The sequence below is a fragment of the Notechis scutatus genome, chromosome 2 (genome assembly GCF_049901735.1).
Source record: "Notechis scutatus isolate UNSWTSFEM ecotype Mainland chromosome 2, rNotScu1.2, whole genome shotgun sequence".
Classification (NCBI taxonomy): domain Eukaryota; kingdom Metazoa; phylum Chordata; class Lepidosauria; order Squamata; family Elapidae; genus Notechis; species Notechis scutatus.
The window spans coordinates 259519170-259541465 of NC_142010.1; the positions used below are offsets into that span (position 1 = coordinate 259519170).

At 42.5% G+C, this 22296-nt stretch overlaps 1 protein-coding gene across 2 annotated transcripts in view; it reads right to left on the bottom strand.

Annotated features, from left to right (window-relative positions):
• SLC14A1 (solute carrier family 14 member 1 (Kidd blood group)) overlaps positions 1-19087 on the bottom strand; it is a 45122-nt gene extending 26035 nt beyond the window's left edge. The window contains exons 1-3 of one of the 2 annotated variants that reach the window (XM_087958699.1): positions 18914-19060; positions 5162-5336; positions 4009-4153 (exon numbers count right to left, since the gene is read on the bottom strand). In XM_087958699.1, the coding sequence (XP_087814825.1) occupies positions 4009-4153; positions 5162-5323 (307 nt within the window). In that variant the 5' untranslated portion in view covers positions 5324-5336; positions 18914-19060. Of the gene's footprint in view, positions 1-4008; positions 4154-5161; positions 5337-18913 lie in introns of both variants that reach the window. The other variant, XM_087958700.1, reaches the window with a different exon arrangement.
• Between the last annotated feature and the right edge of the window lie 3209 nt (positions 19088-22296).

The following is a 22296-nucleotide window of genomic DNA, read 5'->3' on the forward strand; positions in this document are numbered from 1 at the left end:
AGTATTGTGAAAACAGCACAATGAAGATACTGCTGGACAAAAGAAGTGGATTTCTGAATCTACGAAACAGACAGTTCAAGGTTTCCCAACCTTGGCAACCATGCTGGCTGGGGAATTTCGGAAGTAGAAGTCCACATGTCTTGAAGTTGCTAAGATTAAAATCCCCGTATCATTTCTCTGGATTGAGCCACTTTTTTCCCGCAGAGTAGGATGGCTGGAAAACTGGAAGAATGTTGTCTGGGGAAATTCTGGAGAATTGAAGTCCTTCAAAGTTGCCAAAATTTGGGAAGCCCTGAGATCCTCGGTCATAGGTCTACCTGGATAGAGCATGAAAGCTCTGATTCATTTTTATTTTATTTTATTGTGGTCTCTTTTCTACTCTGAAATATCCTTGACCTGGAAACTATGAGACAGCACAACAAAGTTGCGTATTTGCAAATAGCTGCAAAACGTTTAGCAACTTGTAGGCAGTGCAATTTCAGTTGCTCACTTGTAGCCCAGGGTTCAAACACCTCTACCTGGATGGTTTATAAAAGGGATCATCACCATAAAGAGCAAGAATACTATGCGGTAATAAAATGCTTCCTTTGGGGGGGAAAAAATAGCAGCAATAACACACAGCCGGTTTGTGGTAGTGGTTGAGGTGCTAGCCTGAAGGAGACTGGAAGTTCTAGTTCTAACTTAGGTGCATGAAAGTTGACTGGGTGATTTTGGGCCAATCACCAGGAGACTGTGAGTTCTAGTCCTGCCTTAGGCATGAAAGTTGACTGGGTGATTTTGGGCCAATCACCAGGAGACTGTGAGTTCTAGTCCTGCCTTAGGCATGAAAGTTGACTGGGTGACTTTGGGCCAATCACCAGGAGACTGTGAGTTCTAGTCCCGCCTTAGGCATGAAAGTTGACTGGGTGACTTTGGTCCAATAACCAGGGAACTGTGAGTTCTAGTCCCACCTTAGGCATGAAAGCTGACTGGCTGATTTTGGGCCAATCACCAGGGGACTGTGAGTTCTAGTCCCGCCTTAGGCATGAAAGTTGACTGGGGTGACTTTGGGCCAATCACCAGGAGACTGAGAGTTCTAGTTCCACCTTAGGCATGAAAACCAACTGGGTGACTCTGGACCAGCCACCTTCTTTAAGCCCAACTCTCCTCACATGATTGTTGTTGTGGGAGAAATAGGAAGAAGAGAGAGTATCAGATATGTTCACTGCCTTAAGTTTATTTATTAAATAATAAAGGCAGGATAACAATCTAATAAATAAGGTAATCCAGGGATGAAAAATTCACTGTAAAAGGCTTGATGAAGGAATAGTGTTGCAAATCATATAAAAAAGGGGGGACTACAATTGTGTAGTCATAGCTACCATTTTGACTTTTTGACAGCCGTTGAAGTCATCCCTGGCTCAGTTGTAGGTCTTTGGCCAAATGCCTGCCAGGCCCTGTTGTTTTTCACTATCTCTAAATGGCTGCTTATGCACAAAAGTAGAATTAATCCACCAGAACATGCAAAAATAAATAAATAAATGCAATGACACCCAAAAACCACAATTTAAACTAACTATGTTTTTCTTCAAAAGGCATCTTATCAGATCTTTGGATAACCTGGTTAAAGTGCTTGTACAAATAAGAAAATTTTGTTTAGAATGTTGTAATTTCCGAAGGGCTTAAAAGAGCTTTTAATATACTGGCCAGTTCATTTGACTTGGGAGCTCTAGAAACTGGGAATATTTGGCTAGTTTATGGATTAAAATACTGTGCTTCCTAAGAACACTTATCTAGCTAATGAAAAGAAGGACTGGGGCGAGGCATGATCGCAGTCTTCCAATAGTTGTGGGGCTGCCATAAGGATCAATCTATTCTTCAAAGCACATGAAGGCAGGACAAGAAACAATGGATGGAAACTAATCAAGGAGAGAAGCAACCTAGAACTAAGGAGACATTTTCTGGTAATGAGAGCAATTAATCTGTGGAATTGCTTTCCTCCAGAAGTTGTGGGTGCTCTACCAAAGGAGGTTTTCAAGAAGAGACTGGACAGGCATTTGCCTGGAATGGTATAAGGCCATGATGGCGAACCTATGGCATGCATGCCACAAGTGGCGCGCAGAGCCATTTGTGCTGGCACGCGAGCCGCAGGCAAACGTACCTCACTACGCATGCATGCGCCTCACAGCTGATTTTTTGGCTGGTTTGAGGCCTTTTTTGGCCTCCCAGAAGCTTGGAAAAAGCCTCGCAAGGCTTTTCAGACCATATAATAGGCCCATTTCATCACTTCCTGTAATACCGGAAGTGACAAAATGGGCCTATTATTTGGCTGAAAAGCCTTGCAGGGGCTTTTTCCAGCCTCTGGGAGGCCAAAAAAGGCCTCAAACCAGCTGTGAGGTACAGTGTAGGCATGGGAGGGATTGCATGAACATTCGCAGGGGGTGTGGGAGGCATATTGCATTCTGGCTGCTGGCATGCGAGTGCGTGTGCGCTAGTGCACACACAATTTTTTGGCACAGGAGCCCAAAAAGGTTAGCCACCACTGGTATAAGGTCTCCTGCTTGAGCAGGGGGTTGGACTAGAAGACCTCCAAAGTCCCTTCCAACTCTGTTATTCTGTTAAAATGGGCTAATGCATGACCGGGTTGTGTAAATACCACCAATGAGGTTGCAATGTCAAAATATAGAAAAAAAAGTAACTTGCTCTATCTTCCCCAATTCCACAACAGGGTTTTGTTTCTATTGTTTGAAAGTTTATGAACTGGGACATTTGCCAAATGTGTATATCTCTGGCAACATCTGGTGTGGCTCCTCCTGCCAAGAAGGTTGTAAAATATGACACACATTTATTATTCTCTGCAAAAACATCACGCGATTGGGAAGTTGATTGAGCGGCTCAGTTCATGCAGAAGATACAAAACAGCTAATTTATGTTGTCCGCATGGAAGTTGGCAGATGGCCTGAACATCTCTAGGCCAGCTTGCATTGGGATTGTGACACACCCCTCCGAGTGTATAATTTAACATCAGAGTGGCAGGAAGGCAAGGGGAATGCATGATGTGGGATGGGGCGTTGGAGGGGGGAAGAAAAGGATGAGAGAGGAAGACTGAGAATAAATAACTTATGTTTATAGGGTAAAATAAGGGTCAACCTAAAGCTTATTGTAGGATGAGCAATGACAGCTTTGGTGGAGAAAGGAAGGAAGGAAGGAAGGGAGGAGGAGGAGGAAGGGTGGGAGAGAGGGAAAGAAGGAGGAAAGAAAGGAAAGAGGGAAAGGAAAGAAATGAAAAAGGAAAGGAAAGGAAAAAGGAAATGGAGGAAAAGAAAAAAGGAAGGAAGGCAGAAGAAGGAAAGGAAGGAAGGAAGGAACAAAGGAAGGAGGAGGGAGGGTAGGAGAGAGGGAAGGAAGGAAAGAAGGAGGAAAGAAAGGAAAGAGGGAAAGGAAAGAAATGAAAAAGAAAAGAAAAGGAAGAACAGAAAAGAAAAAAGGAAGGGAGGAAAGAAGGGAGGGAGAAAAGGAAGAAGTAGGGGGGAAGAAAAGAAGGAAGAAAGGAAGGAAAGGAAAGGAAGGAAAGAGAAAAAGAAAAGAACGGTAAAAAGGGAAAAAGAAAGAAAGGAAATAAAAGAAAGGAAAGGGAGGAAGAAGGAAGGAAAGAAAGAAATGAACAAGAAGGAAAGACAAAACAGGAAAGAAGAAGGGAAAGGGAAAAAGAAAGACAAAGAACGGAAGGAAAGAAGGAAGGAAAGGAAGGACCCCGTTTTTCAGGCAATCTCTTGTACAGTGTTTCTCTACCTTAGCATCTTTAAGATGTGTGGATGTCAACTCTCAGATCTGGGCTGGCTGGGGAATTCTGGGAGTTGATGTCTACACCTGTTAAACTTGCCAGCATGTGGTCTTGGTAATTCTGGGAGTTGAAGTCCAGATGGTTCAAACTTGCTGAGGTGGATGATAATCAAGGCATCCAACCACCTTTTCACCTACACCTATGCTTCCATTGGGTCTTATAGAGGTACCACAAACGTGACCTACCTTTTAGCCAGTCTCCAAACGCCTTCATATCTCCAGTGACACAGCTCAGGGCTCTCAACATTTGCTGGCAACATTCGCCTGTTGTCTTTTGGGTTTTGTCAGACTTTTCACCCGCGGCGTTGATCTCCATTGTGAGTTTTGGATCCTGCCCGAACAAAAAACAACAAAGCATCTGACTGATTGTGTCCTCTTGAACTTCCTTTTGGCCAGCAATGTGCACCGTCTTTCCATAGGAGTATGAGAAGCAACTCAGAGCAAAACAACCATGGATCCTGCAAGTGTTAGATATTTTCAACAATAGTATGAGACAGTGCTTCTGCCTTCTATAAGACAGAATTCCCATACTGACTTCTGGGGGTTGAAGTCCACACTGGATATAGTTCCAAGTTTCAGAAAAACTACTCTTCACAATTGAAGAGTAGACTCTTCACAAGTCTTCAAACTTGGCCACTTTAAGAACTTGTGGACTTCAATTCCTAGAATTCCTCAGCCAGTTCTGGATGTTGTGGTCCACAAGTCTTAAAGTGGCCAAGTTTGGAGACTCCCTACATGTTTCCTAACTTCAGCAATTTGAAGATGTGCGCCCACTGTCCCATTCAGTCACCTAGCAAAGAAGCTCACCCATCAGCTCATGAAGCTTGCTTGGATAGGTGAGATTCATCCATGACAATGTGTGGTCTTCAACTCCCCAAATCCTGGGAGTTGAGCCATCTTCACATTACCAAGGTTGAGGAACACTATCTTAGATCCATCCTGGGGTACTCGATTGGGAAGAAATTTGAAGGAGCAGTGTAGCAGTTTAAAACCAAAAGTGCATTCCATGCATTTTGCAAAGATTGTAACTAAGCTACTGGAATTTCTGCCTTGAAAATCCCTAGTTGGAGAACGTGATTGATGACTCTCAGCTATGAATGTGTTTTGCTGAAGAATATGAATTATGATACACCCAGAGGGGTGGGGAGAAAAAAGGATCATATGTGATTGTGAATTACGTGTCTCAGAATCAGCTTCATTACAGGTCATGCCGACATGTTCGCTCCTAGTAAATCCTTTGACATTTTAGTAGCTTGGCTTGAGGCTCATGGTTTAATTAAGGCAAATGCCAGAATCCTGACACCTGAGTGTTGAAGGCAAGGTGTGGATGGATGCCTACCTGGGCTTCCAGCCTCTTCAAGAGTGGCCTACTTTGACAGGGTTCTTGGGCACATGCTGAGCATGGCTGGTGCTTACATTCAGAGTCATAAGACTGGCATCCGTCTGGTGATAGCTGAACTGGGACTAGGAGAGAGGAAGGGTTGGAGGGATTTCCATCCATCTTTGCACGTACGCTAAAGGGCAGAGAGAAGGAAGTCAAGGATAGAGACTCCGCCCTGAGTTTATGATTTTATAGACTCTGGATCAAATGCTCCTAATGATGTTATTTCATTTTATGACCAGGTTGGGAAAAACAGCTCTCAACCGTCAGTCAACCATCAAGGAGTTTTCTCATCCTGACTTTGGGCATGACACACCAACGCAGTTTGCATCTTGTTAAATTAGACTTTAGAGATGGATGAAAGCCAAGTGAGGAAAAGCTGAGATGTCGGTGAAATTCTCAAACTTGGGAAGTGGTTGTCGTGCACTGATTGAATAACACGACTGCTAAAAGTATGGCTTTACGTGTCTGCCCTGGCAATTGCCTTAGTTTTCATTTTGTCATCTTGTTTCCATGATTTTCAGCTGCTCACCCTTCCATTAAACCAAGGGTCTTCAAACTTGGCAAGCTTAAGACTTGTGGACTTCAACTCCCAGAATTCCTGAGCTAACATGATTGGAGGAGGAATGTATATTGCACGAGTCAAAAAGAGGGCTGTGAAAATATTTACAGACCCCTACATCCTGGACAAAAACTGTTTCAACTCCTTCCCTCAAAACGACACCAGAACAACTGCACACCAGAACAACTAGACACAAGGACAGTTTTTCCCGAACGCCATCACTCTGCTAAACAAATAATTCCCTCAACACTGTTCAACTATTACAAAGTCTGCACTATTACTGTTAATCTTCTCATCACTCCTTATCAACCATCCCCTCCCACTTGTGACTGTATGACTGTAACTTTGTCGCTTGTATACTTATGATTTATATTGACTGTTTCCTAGTATGATTTGATCACTTATTGTACCCTATGACTGTTATTAAGCGTCATACCTTATGATTCTCAACTCCTGATGAATGTATCTTTTCTTCTATGTACACTGAGAGTATTTGCACCAAGACAAATTCCTTGTGTGTCCAACCACACTTGGCCAATAAAGAATTCTATCTTCTATCTCTATCTCTATTCTGGGAGAGGTCCACAAGTCTTAAAGCTGTCAAGTTTGAAGACCCCTGCATTAATTAAACTCAAGAGAACCAGCCTAGAAATGAGTATACATTTCCTGACAGTGAGAACAATGAATGAGTGGAATGACCTGCCTCCAGACGTTGTGATTGCTCCAACACTGGAAGGTTTTTAAGAAAAAATCAGACAACCATTTGTCTGGAATGATATAAGGTTTCCTGCTTGAGCAGGGGGTTGGACTAGAAGACCTCCTGGGTCCCTTCCAACTTTATTGCTCTCTTATTCTTAAAATTAAGGAAAGATACCAGGACACCTGGGAGTCATTTCAAGATTGAGAATTTGGGGCGGATTGAGAGATCCTAAAGTGGGAAACTGTAGCAAGGAAGAAAACCAGATCAACAGCTCAAAGTGAGGTAGAGACTAAGGGAAATGATCTGGATGAAGATATATAATAATACTTATATAAGAATAGTTACAAAAGGGGCTCAAACTTATTTTAAGTATAGAAGGTCCAGATAACATTCAGAAACAGCTCAGTCAAACCCCTTCCTAATTCACAGCAGTATAAGGAGGTGTTCAGGAGGAAAATATATCTATCTGGTTGCTTGCTGGGAGCCAAAAATGACTCAAAGAGACTCCAACGATCAAATAAGGGAGAAGAGCTACAACACAGTCAGAATAACAGAATAACAGAGTTGGAAGGGATCTTGGAGGTCTTCTAGTCCAACCCCTTGTTTAAGCAGGAGACCCAATACCATTCCAGGACAAGTGGTTGTCCAGTCTCTTCTTAAAATATCCAGTGATGGGGCACTCACAACCCCTAGAGACTTTCATGGTTATTGTAGCTGATCTCAGTAAAAGTAGTTTCAGCGTTGCGTAGATGAGACCCCACCAAACACCCACTCTATGGTCTGTTTCCGTTGCTTCCCTCCGGGAGGGAGGATTCATTTTTCTCACCATGTACACAGGGGTGGGATTCAATTTTTTTAACAATTGGTTATGTGGGCGTGGCTTAGTTGGTGGGCGTGGCTTGGTGGGCATGTTATTGGCTGGGCGAAGCCAACTCAATATCACTCACATCGAGGCATGCATCTCCTCGCCTGGCTTCTCATGACTGTGGGGATGCTGCAACAGTCATAAGTGTGAAAAATGGTCATAAGTCACTTTTTTCAGTGCCATTGTAACTTTGAATGGTCACTCCACACAAGCAAAGTACCAGCAAAGGAGGGGGAAAAAACTCCAGAGAAGTTCCAGAAACAGGAAGTCTAGTCCTGCCAAGAATGTAATAAAGGTTAACGGAGAGACAGTTTCTGTAAGCAACACCAGAATGTTTCCTTCCTGCCTTCCTTACAGGATTAGGCCAGTAATTTCTTCTAACAACTGGTTCTCCGAACTGCTTAGAATGTTAACAACCAGTTCTAGCGAATAAGTGAGAAGCGGTAGGATCCCACCCCTGGTTTCGAGCCTTGTTCGCAAACACTAGGACACTGATGGCTAATCTTTTCTACATGGTGTGCAATGGCACTGGAAAAAGTAACTTACAACCATTTCTCACACTTATGGCGGTTGCAGCTTCTCCAGAGTCACGTGATCCAAATTCAGATGCTTGGCAACTGACTCATATTTATGACGGTTTCAGCACCCTGGGGTCATGGGATCCCCTTTTGTGACCTACTGACTAGCAAAGTCAATGGGGAAGCTGAATTCATTTTTCAGCCGTGTGACTAACTTAAGAACTGCAGTGATTCGCGAAACAACTGTGGCAAGAAATGGAACCAAACTAGAAGTGGTATTATTCAGCAGGTTCTGACCAGTTCTGGACAACCGGTAGCGGACATTTTGGGTAGTTCAGAGAACCAGCAAATACCACCTCTGACTGGCCCCGCCAACCCCATCTATTCTCTGCTTCCCAAGTCCCAGATGATCGGCTGGGTCTTTTTTGGTTGCCCTGCACAGGAGAATGGAGCTGGAAAGCAGGTTAGTGGGGTGGGGAGGGAATGGGATTTTGCAGTATCCTTCCCCTGTCACGCCCACCAAGCCATGCCCACAATACCGGTAGTAAAGTTTTTTGAATCCCACCACTGGACCAAACTCACTTAACAAATATTTCGCTCAGCAAAATAGATTTTGGGCTCAACTGTGGTCATAAGTAAAGAACTATCTGTACTTTCTGAGGGACTCATCATATCCATCCAACTATGAAGTTCTGCTTTTTTCCTTCAGTCATCCGTTTCATCTCACATTTTCGTTTTATGATCTTCCTCTACTCCTGCCACAAGACCATTTTAATTTACCTCTTTTGTACAAATGGCTCCTTTTTGTGTTCAAAGTCCATTCAGCCCTCATTTATTGTTGATCCTGTCCCATTTTTCATTACGTATATTTCTTAAAGGGCCTCTAAGCAGACCGAAAATGCAGGCCTGTCCAAGGAATGTTATTATTCTGCTGTCCTCCTAAAATTGCCCATCCTTAAAGCATCCACGGAATTCGGATTACTGAATACGCTAATGCAATTTTTTATTTTTATGCATCTGTCAAGTTTGAATCTTTGGAATAGAGTTTATTGTAAAGTTTGTGTGAAGATTTTTATGTTGTTTCTTCAAATAATTCCAGTTTAGAGTTTTGTTTGAAATCTTGTCAAACATGCAGATTTTTTTTTTTTTTTGATCAACAAGCAATGCTTTTTTGGATGTTACTATTTTGAATACATGTATATTTTTTTAAGTATCCAGCTAAATTACAAGATTAAGGAAAATGCAATGAAAAAGGTCTCTCTGTATCGATTGAAGATGTAAAATTACATGTTTTATTCAAGATAGGAAATGCTCTTGCTTTTCCTTAGATTGCACACATAGAATAGCGGACCCTGCATTATAATTTATAATTATACATTTTATAAATACCTTGATGTGTGCCAATGACATACACATATCTGGAACACCATGAACGTTAGATTATATACACAGCTAATAAACCTGACTAGTTTATTTGCTAATTGGTGAAGAAAACTGTGCTAGTTTATAGAGCCAATTTTGGATAAGAGAGACAATATATGGTGCATAAGCGCACCAACGTGCCTACCGTCCCTGTCCTATTGTTTCTTTTATTATTATTTTTTCCTTATATGTATCCGTGTATTCATAGCTATGTTTTTACTTATACCTATTATCTTATAAGCAATTGACAAAAATAAATAAATAAAATAAAATAAATAATTATACATTTTAGGTGATGGTGAAGATGAAGATACATCTATGAAATGGAACTCTCTCTGTATTCATATTATCTTGGGGAAAAAAGAATTAACAACATTGTTCTTTTATCAGTAGCATTAACACTATAATTTCCAACAACCAGGTAGGTTGCTGAGCACTTACTAGTTCTCTTGAATTTTTGATGAAAGATATGGTTCTTTACACCAGTGTTTCTACCTGAGGAATTCTAGGAGTTGAAGCCCACACATCTTAAAGTTGCCAAGGTAACTTTAAGATACCCTGCCTTAGAGAATTGATTGTTGTCATTTACTATGGTGTCCATACAGAATCGTTCCATTTCTAGGTTAAGCCATTAGGTTAGAAACTAGGAGATGGTGAGTTCTAGTCCCACTTTAGGCACGAAAGCCAACCAGGTGACTTTGAGCCAATCACCAGGAGACTGTGAGTTCTAGTTTCACTTTAAGCATGAAAGCCAGCTGGATGACTTTGGTCCGGTCGCCAGGAGACAGTGAATTCTAGTCCTGCTGAAGTCCTGAAAACTGGCTGGGTGACTTTGGGCCAATCACTAGTAGACAGTGAATTCTAGTCCCACATTAGGCACAAAAACTGGCTAGGTGGCTTTGGACAAATCACCAGGAGACTGTGAGTTCTAGTCTCACTTTAGGCACGAAAGCTAGCCACGTGACTTTGGGCCAGTCACCAGGAGTCAGCAAGTTCTAGTCTCACTTTAGGCACGAAAGCCAACTGGGTGACTTTGAGCCAGTTACCAGGAGACCATGAGTTCTAGTCCCACTTTAGACATGAAAGCCAACTGGGTGACTTTGGGCCAATCACGGTTAGACAGTGAACTCTAATCTCACTTTAGGCACGAAAGCCAGCTGGGTGACTTTGGGCCAGTTGCCAGGAGACCATGAGTTCTAGTCCCACTTTAGACATGAAAGCCAACTGGGTGACTTTGGGCCAATCACGGTTAGACAATGAACTCTAATCTCACTTTAGGCATGAAAGCCAGCTGGGTGACTTTGGGCCAGTTGCCAGGAGACCGTGAGTTCTAGTCCCACTTTAGACATGACAACAACTGGGTGCTTTGGGTGACGGTTAGACAAGTCTAATCAGGAGAGCCCTGGGTGACTTTGGGAGTTCTACTTCCATGCACAACAACTTAGGTGACTTGACAAGTCATCTGGGAGTTCTAGTTCCACGTTAGGTGAAACCAGCTGGGTGACTTTGGGCCAGTCACCAGGAGACCGTGAGTTCTAGTCTCCCATTAGTCACAAAAACCAACTTGGGCTAGTCATCAGGAGACTGTGAGTTCTAGTCCCTCCTTAGGCACAAAAGTTAGCCAAGTAACTTTGGGCCAGTCCCTCTTTCTCAGCCCAATTCACCTCTCAAGACTATCATGGGGAAAATAGGAGGAGAAAGGAATATTAGGTATATCCGCTGCCTTGCGTTATTGAAAAAAATGAAGATGGGATATTAATAAATAAATAAAGAATAATACTAATGGTCGTCTCTATTTCCCTGTGTTAGATGCAGCCCCTGGCTGACCCTCCTTAAAATATTGCAGATAGAACATGTTCTAGCTGTTGCTCTCTCTGTTTTTGCGTTGCTGTAGATTTAAGCCAGACCTTCCACTTTTTGCTGTCCTGCCTGATTTATTGTGTTTAGATGCAAAACTTTCTGTGGAATTCAGAGTTTGGAACATCATTCAAATTAAAAAAAAAAAAGCATGTATTCAAAACTATGTTTATTCTTATACCTGTATCTTGTAAGCGATTGACAAGTCAAATAAAAAAAAAATAAAAAAATAAAAAAAAAATCATTCTAACGCAGGGCATGAGGTGCTGGCTTTCTGACTTTCCCTCTCCGTGTCTTCCAGCTTCCTCCAATGTATCCTAGAAATCAGCCTCCCCTCCTCCTAATTTAAAATCACCCTCCCTTACTTACTGTGCGGAGAGGTGGACTTTAAAGCAAAGGCATCAGAATTCTTCCCAATTTCTGAAACCGGGTGGCCACATTTTATTTCAGTTGGGTTAAATTATTTGTGCTCTGTGTTCTCAAACTTATTTCGTGCAGCAAAGTTGCTGTCTGTACAACTGCACTTTTTTTATCGGAACAATTATTACTGCAAATGCTCTGCTTTCAGTCAGGTCTTCATCTCATTTCTGGATTTCTGGCCCTGAGATAGACTAGATAGATTTCTTTCTTTCTTTCTTTCTTTCTTTCTTTCTTATCTTTCTTTCTTTCTATTTCTTTCTTTCTATTTCTTTCTGTCTTCTTTCTTTCTTTCTTTTCTCTTCTCTCTCTCCCTCTCTTCTTTTCTTTCTTTCTTTCTTTCCTTTCTCTCTTCCTTTCTTCTCTTCCTCTTTCCTTCCTTCCCCTCCTTTTCTTCTCTTTCTTTTTTCCTTTTTCCTTCTTTCCTTCCTTCCTTTCTCTTCTTTTCTTCTCTTTCTCTTTCTTTCTTTTTCCTTCCTTCCTCTCTTCTTTTTTCTTCTCTTTCTTTCCTTCCTTCCTGCCTTCTTTTCTCTCTCTATTATTTTCTTCTTTTTCTTTCCTTCCTTCCTCTCTCTCTCCTCTTCTTCTCTTCTTTCTTTCTTCTTTTCCTTCTTTCCTTGCCTTCCTTTTCTTCCTTCCTTTCTCTCTCTTCTTTTCTTCTCTTTCTTTCTTCCTTTTTCCTTCCTTCCTTCCTTCCTTCCTTCCTTCCTTCCTTCCTTCCTTCCTTCCTTCCTTCCTTCCTTCTTTTCTTTCCTTCCTTTAATATTTTTAAATATAAATGCATGGTGGTGAACGTATCCAACACACCTTCCTCATCCTATTTTTCCCCACAACAACAAACCCTCTGAGGTGGGTTGGGTTGAAAGAGAGTGGTTGGCCCAGAGTCACATAGTTGGCTTTCATGGCTAAGGCAGAACGAGAATTCACCATTCTAAAGTCTGGGTGACATTGGTTGGCTGAAAAGTCACCCAGCCAGCTGCCTTTCATGCCTAAAGTGGGACTAGAACTCACAGTCACTGGTGACTGGCCCCGAATCTCCCAGTTGGCTTTCATGGCTAAGGTGGAATTAGAACTCACAATCTCCTGGTTTCTAGGCTGGTGCCTACATCACTAGAATAAACTGTCTGTTCTGACCTGGCTCCCAAACACGACAAACCCTCTGTAGTTAACTAAATGTTTCCCTTATTAGAAGTGCCAGCAGCCCCAGGAAAAAGCCTCACTCTGTCACACAGCAGGCTAACAAATCTGTCCAGCAGGGTTTCTGCCACACCTATTCATCTCCACCCCCTGCCTTTTATCCCCAGAGCTAGGGTGGGGCTTCGCTAGTAGCATCCCAAGGTCCAGCCCATGGATTTCCACTGCTCTCCTCTCCTCTGCCTTCTGAGTAGCTATACATTAGGCACTGGACCCAGCTGTTCCTCCTCTTCCTCATCAGCTACCTCCATACCTGGGGGCTATTGACCGTCCATCTGAGGGCTGATGGACGGCCCAGACTCCACCTCTCTCTCTCTCTCTCCCTCCCTCCCTCCCTCCCTCCCTCTCTCTCTCTCTCTCTCTCTCTCTGCCAGCTCCATTCTCTCTTGAAGCTCTCAGATTGCCTTGATGCTAACCTTGACTCCCACGTCTCCTCCTCCTCCTCTGACTCAACTGTTGGAGGGGCCAGTGGTCGACAGGCCACAACACTTGTCTCTTTTTGCTCTTTTAATCTTTTGGAGGAATTTGTTCAGAGACTGAAGTTCACAATTGCTGGCCTAACCCAACTCTCCCGTAACTGCACCAACAGTCCCATTTAAGGGCAGAGGGGGGCATTTTCGGCTATCCTCTCTCTTTTCTCCCAAGGCTTCAACCCAGAAACAGTGACTTGACCCAATCATGCCATTACTAATCATGTCTCCTGCAGTTCTCAAGTCTCCTGGCTGAAAAATATGATTTAAGACCAAGGAGCTTATAGTGGACTATAGAAGGAACAGATCAGACATCCAGCCCTTGCTTATCAATGGAGACTGAGTGGAGCAAGTGGCCAGTTTTAAGTTTCTGGATGTTACCCTAAAAGAGGACCTGACCTGGGTTGCTCACATTGCAGCCTTGGTCAAAAGGGCCCAGCAGAGATTATACTACCTGAGACTTCTCAGGAAACAACAACTGAATGAAAAACTGCTGGTGACCTTCTACCGCTGCACCGTACAGAACATTTTAACACACTGCACCTCTGTGTGGTTTGCCAATTGCACAGGGGCAGATAGGAAAGCACTCCAGAGGGTTAACATCATTGCCCAGAGGATCATTGGTTCATTCTCCCCTCTTTGGAAGAGCTTTATAGCTCCTACTGCCTTAAGAAAGTTCAAAACATCCTTAAAGATCCATCTCATCCTATGCACCCTTTTTTTTGAACTGTAGACGGTACAGGACAATAATAAAAGCAAGGACAAATAGGCTGAAAAACAGCTTCTATCCCAGGGCAGTAGCTCTGTTGAATTCTACTGTATAGTGCAATATTAATGCAATATCAGGGGTTTTCAATTCAATGTGTGGAGTGCGAAGGATGTGTGTTTGTGTTTATTTTCATAGTCATGATGTTCACTGAGGATGCTGTTTGATTTCGTTGTATGAGGTGCAATGACAATTGCACCTCATACTGTTCCCTTCATCTTCCAAACACTTAATGTACCACAAGTAATCCTTGACTTATGACCACAACTGAGCCCAAAGTTAATGTTGCCAAGTGAAACATTTGTTAAGTGAATTTTGCCCCATTTGATGACCTTTCTGGCCACCGTTGTGAAGTGAATCGCTGCAGTTGTTAAGTTAGTCACATAGTTATTAAGTGAATCTGGTTTCCCGATTGACTTTGTTTGTCAGAAGGTCGCAAAAGGGGAATCACGGGACACTGCAACCGTCGTAAATATGAACCAAAGCATCTCATCATGTGACGATCGGATGTTTCACTGGATGTAAGTGTGAAAAACTTGGAACTGTCACTAAATGAACTCTTGCAAGTCGGATAAAAAACCCAACTGGAAATATGGAGGAACGGATCTTGAAATCTGCTGGTGATGGACCTGCAGCATGTTCCATGTGTGTTGTGCATAACAAACAAGTAGAGCTTTATATATAATAAGGCCGCCTTATTATGTGAGAAAACTATCTATCTATCTATCTATCTATCTATCTATCTATCTATCTATCTATCTATCTATCTATCTATCTATCATCTATCTATCTATCTCATTATCATCTATCCATCATCTATCTGTCTGTCTGTCTATACATATCATCTGTCTACTATCTAGTGGTGGTGAACCATGTTGACACAGTGGTTAGAATGCAGTATTGCAGGCTAACTCTGCCCACTGCTGGAAGTTCGATCCATACTGACTCAAGGTTGACTCAGCCTTCCATCCTTCCGAGGTCAGTAAAATGAACACCCAGATTGTTGGGGGCAATAGGCTGACTCTGTAAACCACTTAGGGCTGTAAAGCAGTGTGAAGCAGGATATAAGTCTAAGTGCTATTGCTATTGATAAGTAGCTTAAGGGAGGTCCTTTGTAACTTTGACCAGGTGCTAAGAGATCAGCCTTAAATCTAGGACTACCTTTAACTGGACACCCAATTATTTCTCCTTGTTTTCTCCACCTGATCTATCTGATGCAGCTTCCCACAACTTTATGCAACCAAGAGCATTAGGCATGTCAATGAATACTTCAGCTTCAACCATAACAACACAAGAGCACACAATAGATACAAACTCAAGGTTAACCGCACCCAACTTGATTACAGGAAATACAACTTCGGCAACAGAGTGGTCAATGTCTGGAATACTCTACCTGACTCTGTGGTTTCTTCCCCAAACCCCAAGAACTTTAACCTTAGACTGTCTGCTATTGACCTCACCCCTTTCCTAAGAGGTCTGTAGGGGGCGTGCATAAGCGCACCAATCGTGCCTACCGTCCCTGTCCTATTGTTTGTTTATATTTTTCTTATATGTACCCATTTCATGTATTCATAACTGTGTATATACTTATACCTATTATCTTGTAAGCGATTGACAAATCAAATAAAATAAATAAATAAATAAACTCTTCCATGCCCCTGAAGGCCAGACAAGACACAATGGATGGAAACTGACCAAGGAGACTTTCAGCCTGGAAATAAGGAGAAACTTTCTGACAGGGAGAACAATCAACCCATGGAACAGAATTTGCCTTTGGAACTTCATCGCTGGAAGCTTTCAAGAAGAGATTAGGTTGCCATCTGTCAGAAATGGTGTAGGGTCTCCTGCTTGGGTGGGGTGGGGGGTTGGACTGGATGACCTAACGAGGTCCCTTCCAACTCTATTAATCTGTTAACCACAAATTCTCCTATAGGCACTTCTTGAAGAAAAGACAGACATTTCTTGGACACTCTCTTCACTTTGCTCGCCTACCAATTATTGGAAGAGAAGTTGGTGCACACTCATCCCTTTCCATAGATCTCTCCTTTGCCTGTCGCATTTTCTCCTGCAAATCTCTATGGTTCTGTTTGCACAACTAATTCATAAACACTGTTAGAAACGCAACAGTTACACAAGATGATAAACTGGTAACGTTTAGTTAGCATTAACTTCAGGGTTTTTGGGTGGCTTAATGCATTACGCAAACTCAGTCCATCCGTTAATTTATGATTCAATATACTACAGTATGTCAATCCAGGAAATGGATTCATTTAGTAACAAGATTAAGCATGTCGCAATCCCACAGATCTTTTCTCTTTGCCAAATAACTGATTTAACAGCTGGAATGTTGATAGGGACAGTACAGACCGAACTGTGAAACCTCCACAGTGAGATGGGTGGTGTAGGCATTTAATAAGTAAATATATAAATATACTCAGATGGAACTCCCGGCCACAAGACATAGACCAACAGTTCTTGGCTGATACATGCTTTTAAAAAAAGCTGATTGGCAAGATTTAGGAAGGTGATGAAAGGAACACCTTTCTTTATTATTTTTCATTTTCTTTATTATTATTTCCTTTATTTCTTTATTCTTTCTTTATCCTTTTCCTTACTATTAACAATTGGCACTATATACAGTTACTATATTGGCACGATATGCAGGCACTATATCCACTTACAACCCAAATTTCCATGCAAAGCATGGAAGTTAAGTGCCTTGTGTGCCATTTTATGACTTTTTTTTTTGCCACAGTTGTTAAGTGAATCATTCTCACTGTTCAGTGAAATGGGCAGTCGTTAAGCAAATCTGGTTTCCTCTATCCAGTTTGCTTGTTGGAAGCCAGTTGGGAAGGTTGCAATTGTTGTGAATGCAGACCAATCGCCAAACACCCGAATTTTGATCATGTGGCCATGGGGTCGTAAGAGGGAAAACTGGTCATATGTCTCTTTTTTCAGTGCTGTTGTAGCTTCAAACAGACACTAAACAAATAGTTGTAAGTCAAGGACTACCTGTAGAACTTTATGCTTGGAACAAAAGTTGCCGTCAGAAGTTGTGGGAGCTTCATCACTGGAAGCTTTCAAGAAGAGACTGGACTGGCCTCTGTCAGAAATAGTGTAGGGTCTCCTGCTTGGGGTGGGGGTTGGACTAGATGACCTAAAAGGTCCCTTCCAGAGGTGGTATTCAGCAGGTTCTGACCAGTTCTGGAGAACTGAAAGTGGAAATTTTGAGTAGTTTGGAGAACCGGCAAACCCGCCTCTGACTGGCCCCGTCCCCATCTGTTCTCCGCCTCCCATGTCCCAGCTGATTGGCTGGGTCTCCTTTGGTTGCCCTGCACAGGAGAACGGAGCTGGAAAGCAGGTTAGTGGGATGGGGTGAGAATGGGATTTTGCAGTAACCTTTCCCTGCCATGCCCACCAAACCATGCCCACCAAGCCACGCCACACCCAGCAAGCCACACCCACAGAACCAGTAGTAAAAAAAATTTTAATCCCACCACTGGACTGCCATTTGTCAGAAATGGTGTAGGGTCTCCCGCTTGGGTGGAGGGTTGGACTAGATGACCTATAAGGTCCCTTCCAACTCTGATTATCTGTTATTGGAAGTGTTAACAAACTGAACATTAAGCTTCATACTCCATTTCTAAATCTGCTTTTTCATTTTATGTATAAGAATTCTAAGAGTCAATTACTTCAAGAAATTCCCAATTTTCTATCCCCACAGAGCCCCCAAAGTCTTATCAAATGTTATGTTTTAGAAATGTCACATCCTTTTCTGAAACTTCAGACAATGTGGTTTTTTTTTTAATATGTACACTAATCCCTTCCAACTCTGTTAATCTGTATCTGTATCCATAGTTGATACCTCCTACTAGGTAACCTAATATATCAGTATTTTTCAACCTGACAGCATAGCTGGCTGGGGAATACTGGGAGTTGAAGTCCACCCATCTTAAAGTCAGCAAGGTTGAAAAAAACCTTCTCTAAAGTCATTACTTGCATCCCCCCCTTGTGTTGGTCTGTCCTTAAAGAAAATTGCACCCCTTATCTGATTCTACTTCAGAAAATTGGAGGGTACAATTTGATTTCCCTTACAAAGTGTTTGAAATTAATGAAGAGGCTGAATTCTGCACGGTTGTCATGGGCAGGCTCCTTTGCGTTTATCTGCGCCCATTTACGTCTCAGAAATGCTAATTTCTGACAAGCAGCTCTTTATTAGACTGTCCATTATTCCTTTTGTGCCCACAGAGCATCTCTACAGCAAGGCAACCCTTATAAGACACAGCGGGAGTAGATATTCACCCTGTTGAACACGTACTTAAGTTAAAACCTCAGTATGCTTTCAAAAGCACTCCAAATACAACAGAAATCATGGGAAATAATTTCACATTAGCCTGGATCCTTCCCTTACAATATATCCCTGATTTTAACCCAAAGAGGGTCTTCATTATACCTGTTGAGAGAGTGCTTTGTCCTTTCTTTATAAGCTCACAATTCTTTCAATTTCAAAGGACACAAATTTTAAAAAGCCACAAACACTTCAATTTTCGGCAGCGTCTCTGACAGTCAAGCTGTTTTCCTGCCTCTTATCACTTCCTACCAGTTGCTTGTTCTTGTCCCAAAGAACGAGGAGGGTGGGCAAAAAAATTAAGACTGGCACGCAGCAGTCCCACCAAATCCAACCACCGAAGTGGGAAAACCCCACAAAAATGCCAAACCACGATGGAGTCCCGGCTCCAGATTTCGGGTACCAAGCGCCTTTCCCAAATTGCATTTTGTTTTTCTGATTTAAAAAATATATATTATTTTGTTTGCATTTTTCTAATAAGGAGAAGGAGGGGTTTGAAGAAACCGTTAGCTCAAAGCAGTAGGGATTTCAAGGGGAGCTACAGAATTTAAACCTCAAGCTGTATTCCAGTAAGAGTGAGCATCTCCTTACCTTCAGTAGTATCTGGTTAGGAAATTTTTGATGTCTCTGCCAAGTTTATTGGCTAAGGAGGGCGTGCAGGGACAGTGATAGCAAAAGAGCACTGTTTCACTTTATATACTCCGAGTCTGCAAAAATCTCTGAGTCTGAAAGTCCTCCTCCTCCTCCTCCTCCTCCTCCTCCTCCTCCTCCTCCTCCTCCTCCTCCTCCTCCTCCCCCCCCCCTCCCATGCAGTGAGGAAAGTTTGCCTGATGTGGGCTTTTTAACCAAGCTTTTCCTGCAAAAACCCTACTCACCTCTTCCTCCCCCCTCTTCTGCACTTATTTTTTTTTTCCTGCAAAAAACACCAACACACGGCTAGGGCAGCATGTAATAATACACACAAGGTCTGGCCACTCTCCAACTGCTTGCAAATCTATTCGTTGAAAGTTCCGGGACTCAAAATTGATTAACTGGGGATCAGATCAAGCTGTAGAAAAAGAAATGCCCGAAAGGAGATTGTGCTGATTAGCAATGCCCTTGGCCCAGAAAGACGAGAGATAATAAGAAGGAGAGTAGATGGTTTGGGAAAAACCTCAGAAAAGCTCTTTTCTGTGGAAGTTCGAGAAAGATATAAATTGCAATGTAAGACTTATATACTGCTTCACCAATGCTTTACAGCCCTCTCTAAGTGGTTTAAAGAATCAGCGTATGACCCCTAACAATCTGGATTGTCATTTTACTGACTTTGGAAGGATGGGAGGCTGAGTCAACCTTGAGCTGGTCAGAACTGAACTCCTGGATGTGGGCAGAGTTTGTAACACAGTTTCTAACCACTATGCCACCAGGGATCACCACCACGAGAAGATAGACAGATATGTATATAGAGATAGACAGACTGAGAGAGAGAGAGAGAGAGAGAGAGAGAGAGAGAGAGATGATGGACATGATAGATGATGATGATAGATAAATAGATGATAGATGATAGATGGATAGATGGATGGATAGATGGATAGATGGATAGATGGATAGATGGATAGATGGATAGATGGATAGATGGATAGATGGATAGATGGATAGATGGATAGATGATAGACAGATAAATAGATAGATGATAAAGATATAGTAATAGCAACTTGGACTGATATACCACTTTATATACCATCTGGTGATAGCTGAACTGGGACTGGGAGAGAGGAAGGGTTGAAGGAACTTCCATCCATCTTTGCTAGTATTTCATGTAGGCTAAAGGGCAGAGAGAAGGAAGTCAAGGACAGAGTTTATGATTCTGTAGACTCTGGATCAAATGCTCCTAATGGTGTTATTGTCAGGATTCTGGCACTTAACTCCATCTAAATCATAAGTCTCAAGCCAAACTTCCAAAACTTAAAACGAATTTATTGGGAGTTAAACTGTCTAGCACTGCCTGGGTGTAGCCGACTTTGAGACTCATAATTCATTGTCACCCTGGAAACTGGTTTTTCCTCATCCCCTGGATGTATCATAATTCATATTCTCCAATGGGACACCTCCATAGCCAAGCGTCATCAATCACATTCTCCAGTTAGATATTTGCACGGCAGAAACTTCAGTCACCTAGTTACTATCTTTGAAAACATTTATGGAATGTGGTTTGGGTTTGCAAGCTGCTGCACTGCTCCCTCTCCCTTTCTGTTGGCAACTCTAAAAAGACCACAGAAATATTTTATGAGTTGACATTTATTTCATTTTATGACCAGGTTGGGAAAAAAACAGCTCAACTATTCAGCTCAGGACTGAAGAAGCTTTTTGGATGAGAAGCGAAATGTCTTCACAGAAAAATCAGAAACTCCAGCTGCCTCTTGAAAAAGCACCTTTGAGACAACTATGACCTGGATGACCAAGTATCTCCATAAAAGTTCTCCCCAGATTTTCTACCTTGTCTTTGTCCAGATACGTGATGAAAAAGTTTGCCTCTTTGGGATCACATTTTTGCATTCTGACCATCAGACATTTGTTATGAACAAGTGGAACATTTGAACATCTTCATGGACATCCTTGGCCTATTTTATCTCTCTGTTTATCAGAGCCTCAGAACTGTGAGTTCTTTTTCTAAGGTTAAGTTGTCCTATCGGGCATTTTTCCTGCTTGGAAACCTTGAAACAGCAATTTCGCTAGAATTGGAGGAAAGCACAAAAATGTCAGAGCTGTCCCTGAACGTGACCCTGCGTAGATAGGAATATGTGACACAAAAGGGCTGGGATACGTTGATAAATGCGCATTCGTGTATCGTGTTAAACGTGTATGGTTCATTAGAGTTGGTTTATTCCTCCAGGGAGAATGTGTCTTTGTTTTATCTCCCTCGCAATAACCCCGTGAGATTGTTTAAGCTGAGAGAGGTCACTCACAATCAGTAGGCCAGGTCAAGAAAACTCCATAAATCTTAAAAGTGTGCTATTGATAGAAGCCAGTGATTCTGAACCGTGGCGACTTTAAGATGAGAGGACTTCCATTCCCAGAATTCCCCAGCTGGCAGGGGAAGTCTCATTGAATCATTGAAACTTGCATTCAAATAAATATATATGAGGGGTTAGAGCAGAGATGTCAAACTCAAGGCCCACAGATTGGATGCGGCCCATGGGGTGCTGAGATCTGGTCCACGGGATCACCCTGGAACCGTGACGGTGAACCTATGGCATGCAGAACCATTTGTGCCGGCACGTGAGCTGCAGGCAAACTTACCTCACTGTGCATGTGCGTGCCTCACAACCGATTTTCAGCTGGTTTGAGGCCTTTTTTGGCCTCCCAAAGGCTTGAGGAAGGCTTCTGCAGGCTTCTGCAAGCTTTGCAGGCTGAAAACTAGGCCCGTTTTTGTCACTTCCGGTATTTTCGGAAAAACAGGAAGTGACAAAATGGGGCTAGTTTTTGGCCTGCAAAAAAGAAGAAGCCTGCAGAAGCCTTCTTCAAGCCTTTGGGAGGCCGAAAAAGGCCTCAAACTGGCTGAAAATCAGCTGTGAGGCGCAGTGCAGGTAAGGGGGTGGCAAGGGAGGTGGGGTGGGGTGGGGGATTGCACGTGAACATGTAGGGGGTGTTGAGGTAATTCCCTGTTAGGAGAATGAGCGCATACAGGGAGACATATTTGAGAGTAGTGTTTGAATAATACACACAGAGCACACAGATACACTGTACAGTAAATGTAGGTTTTTACTTCCAGAAAGGTTTAAGCAAAGTCCAAAATAGGCAGTCCAAAGTCATTCACAGGTAAATCAGTCAGTTTTTCAATCCAGGGATAATCCAAATATCAAAGTCCAATGTCAAAAACAGTTCAGTAACAGACTTACATTAAATCCAGTAATATCAGTCAATTAGAAGAAATGGAGGAACGGCAATATTTTCCAACAGAAGGAAACAGAGATACTCAGACACACTCTCTTCTG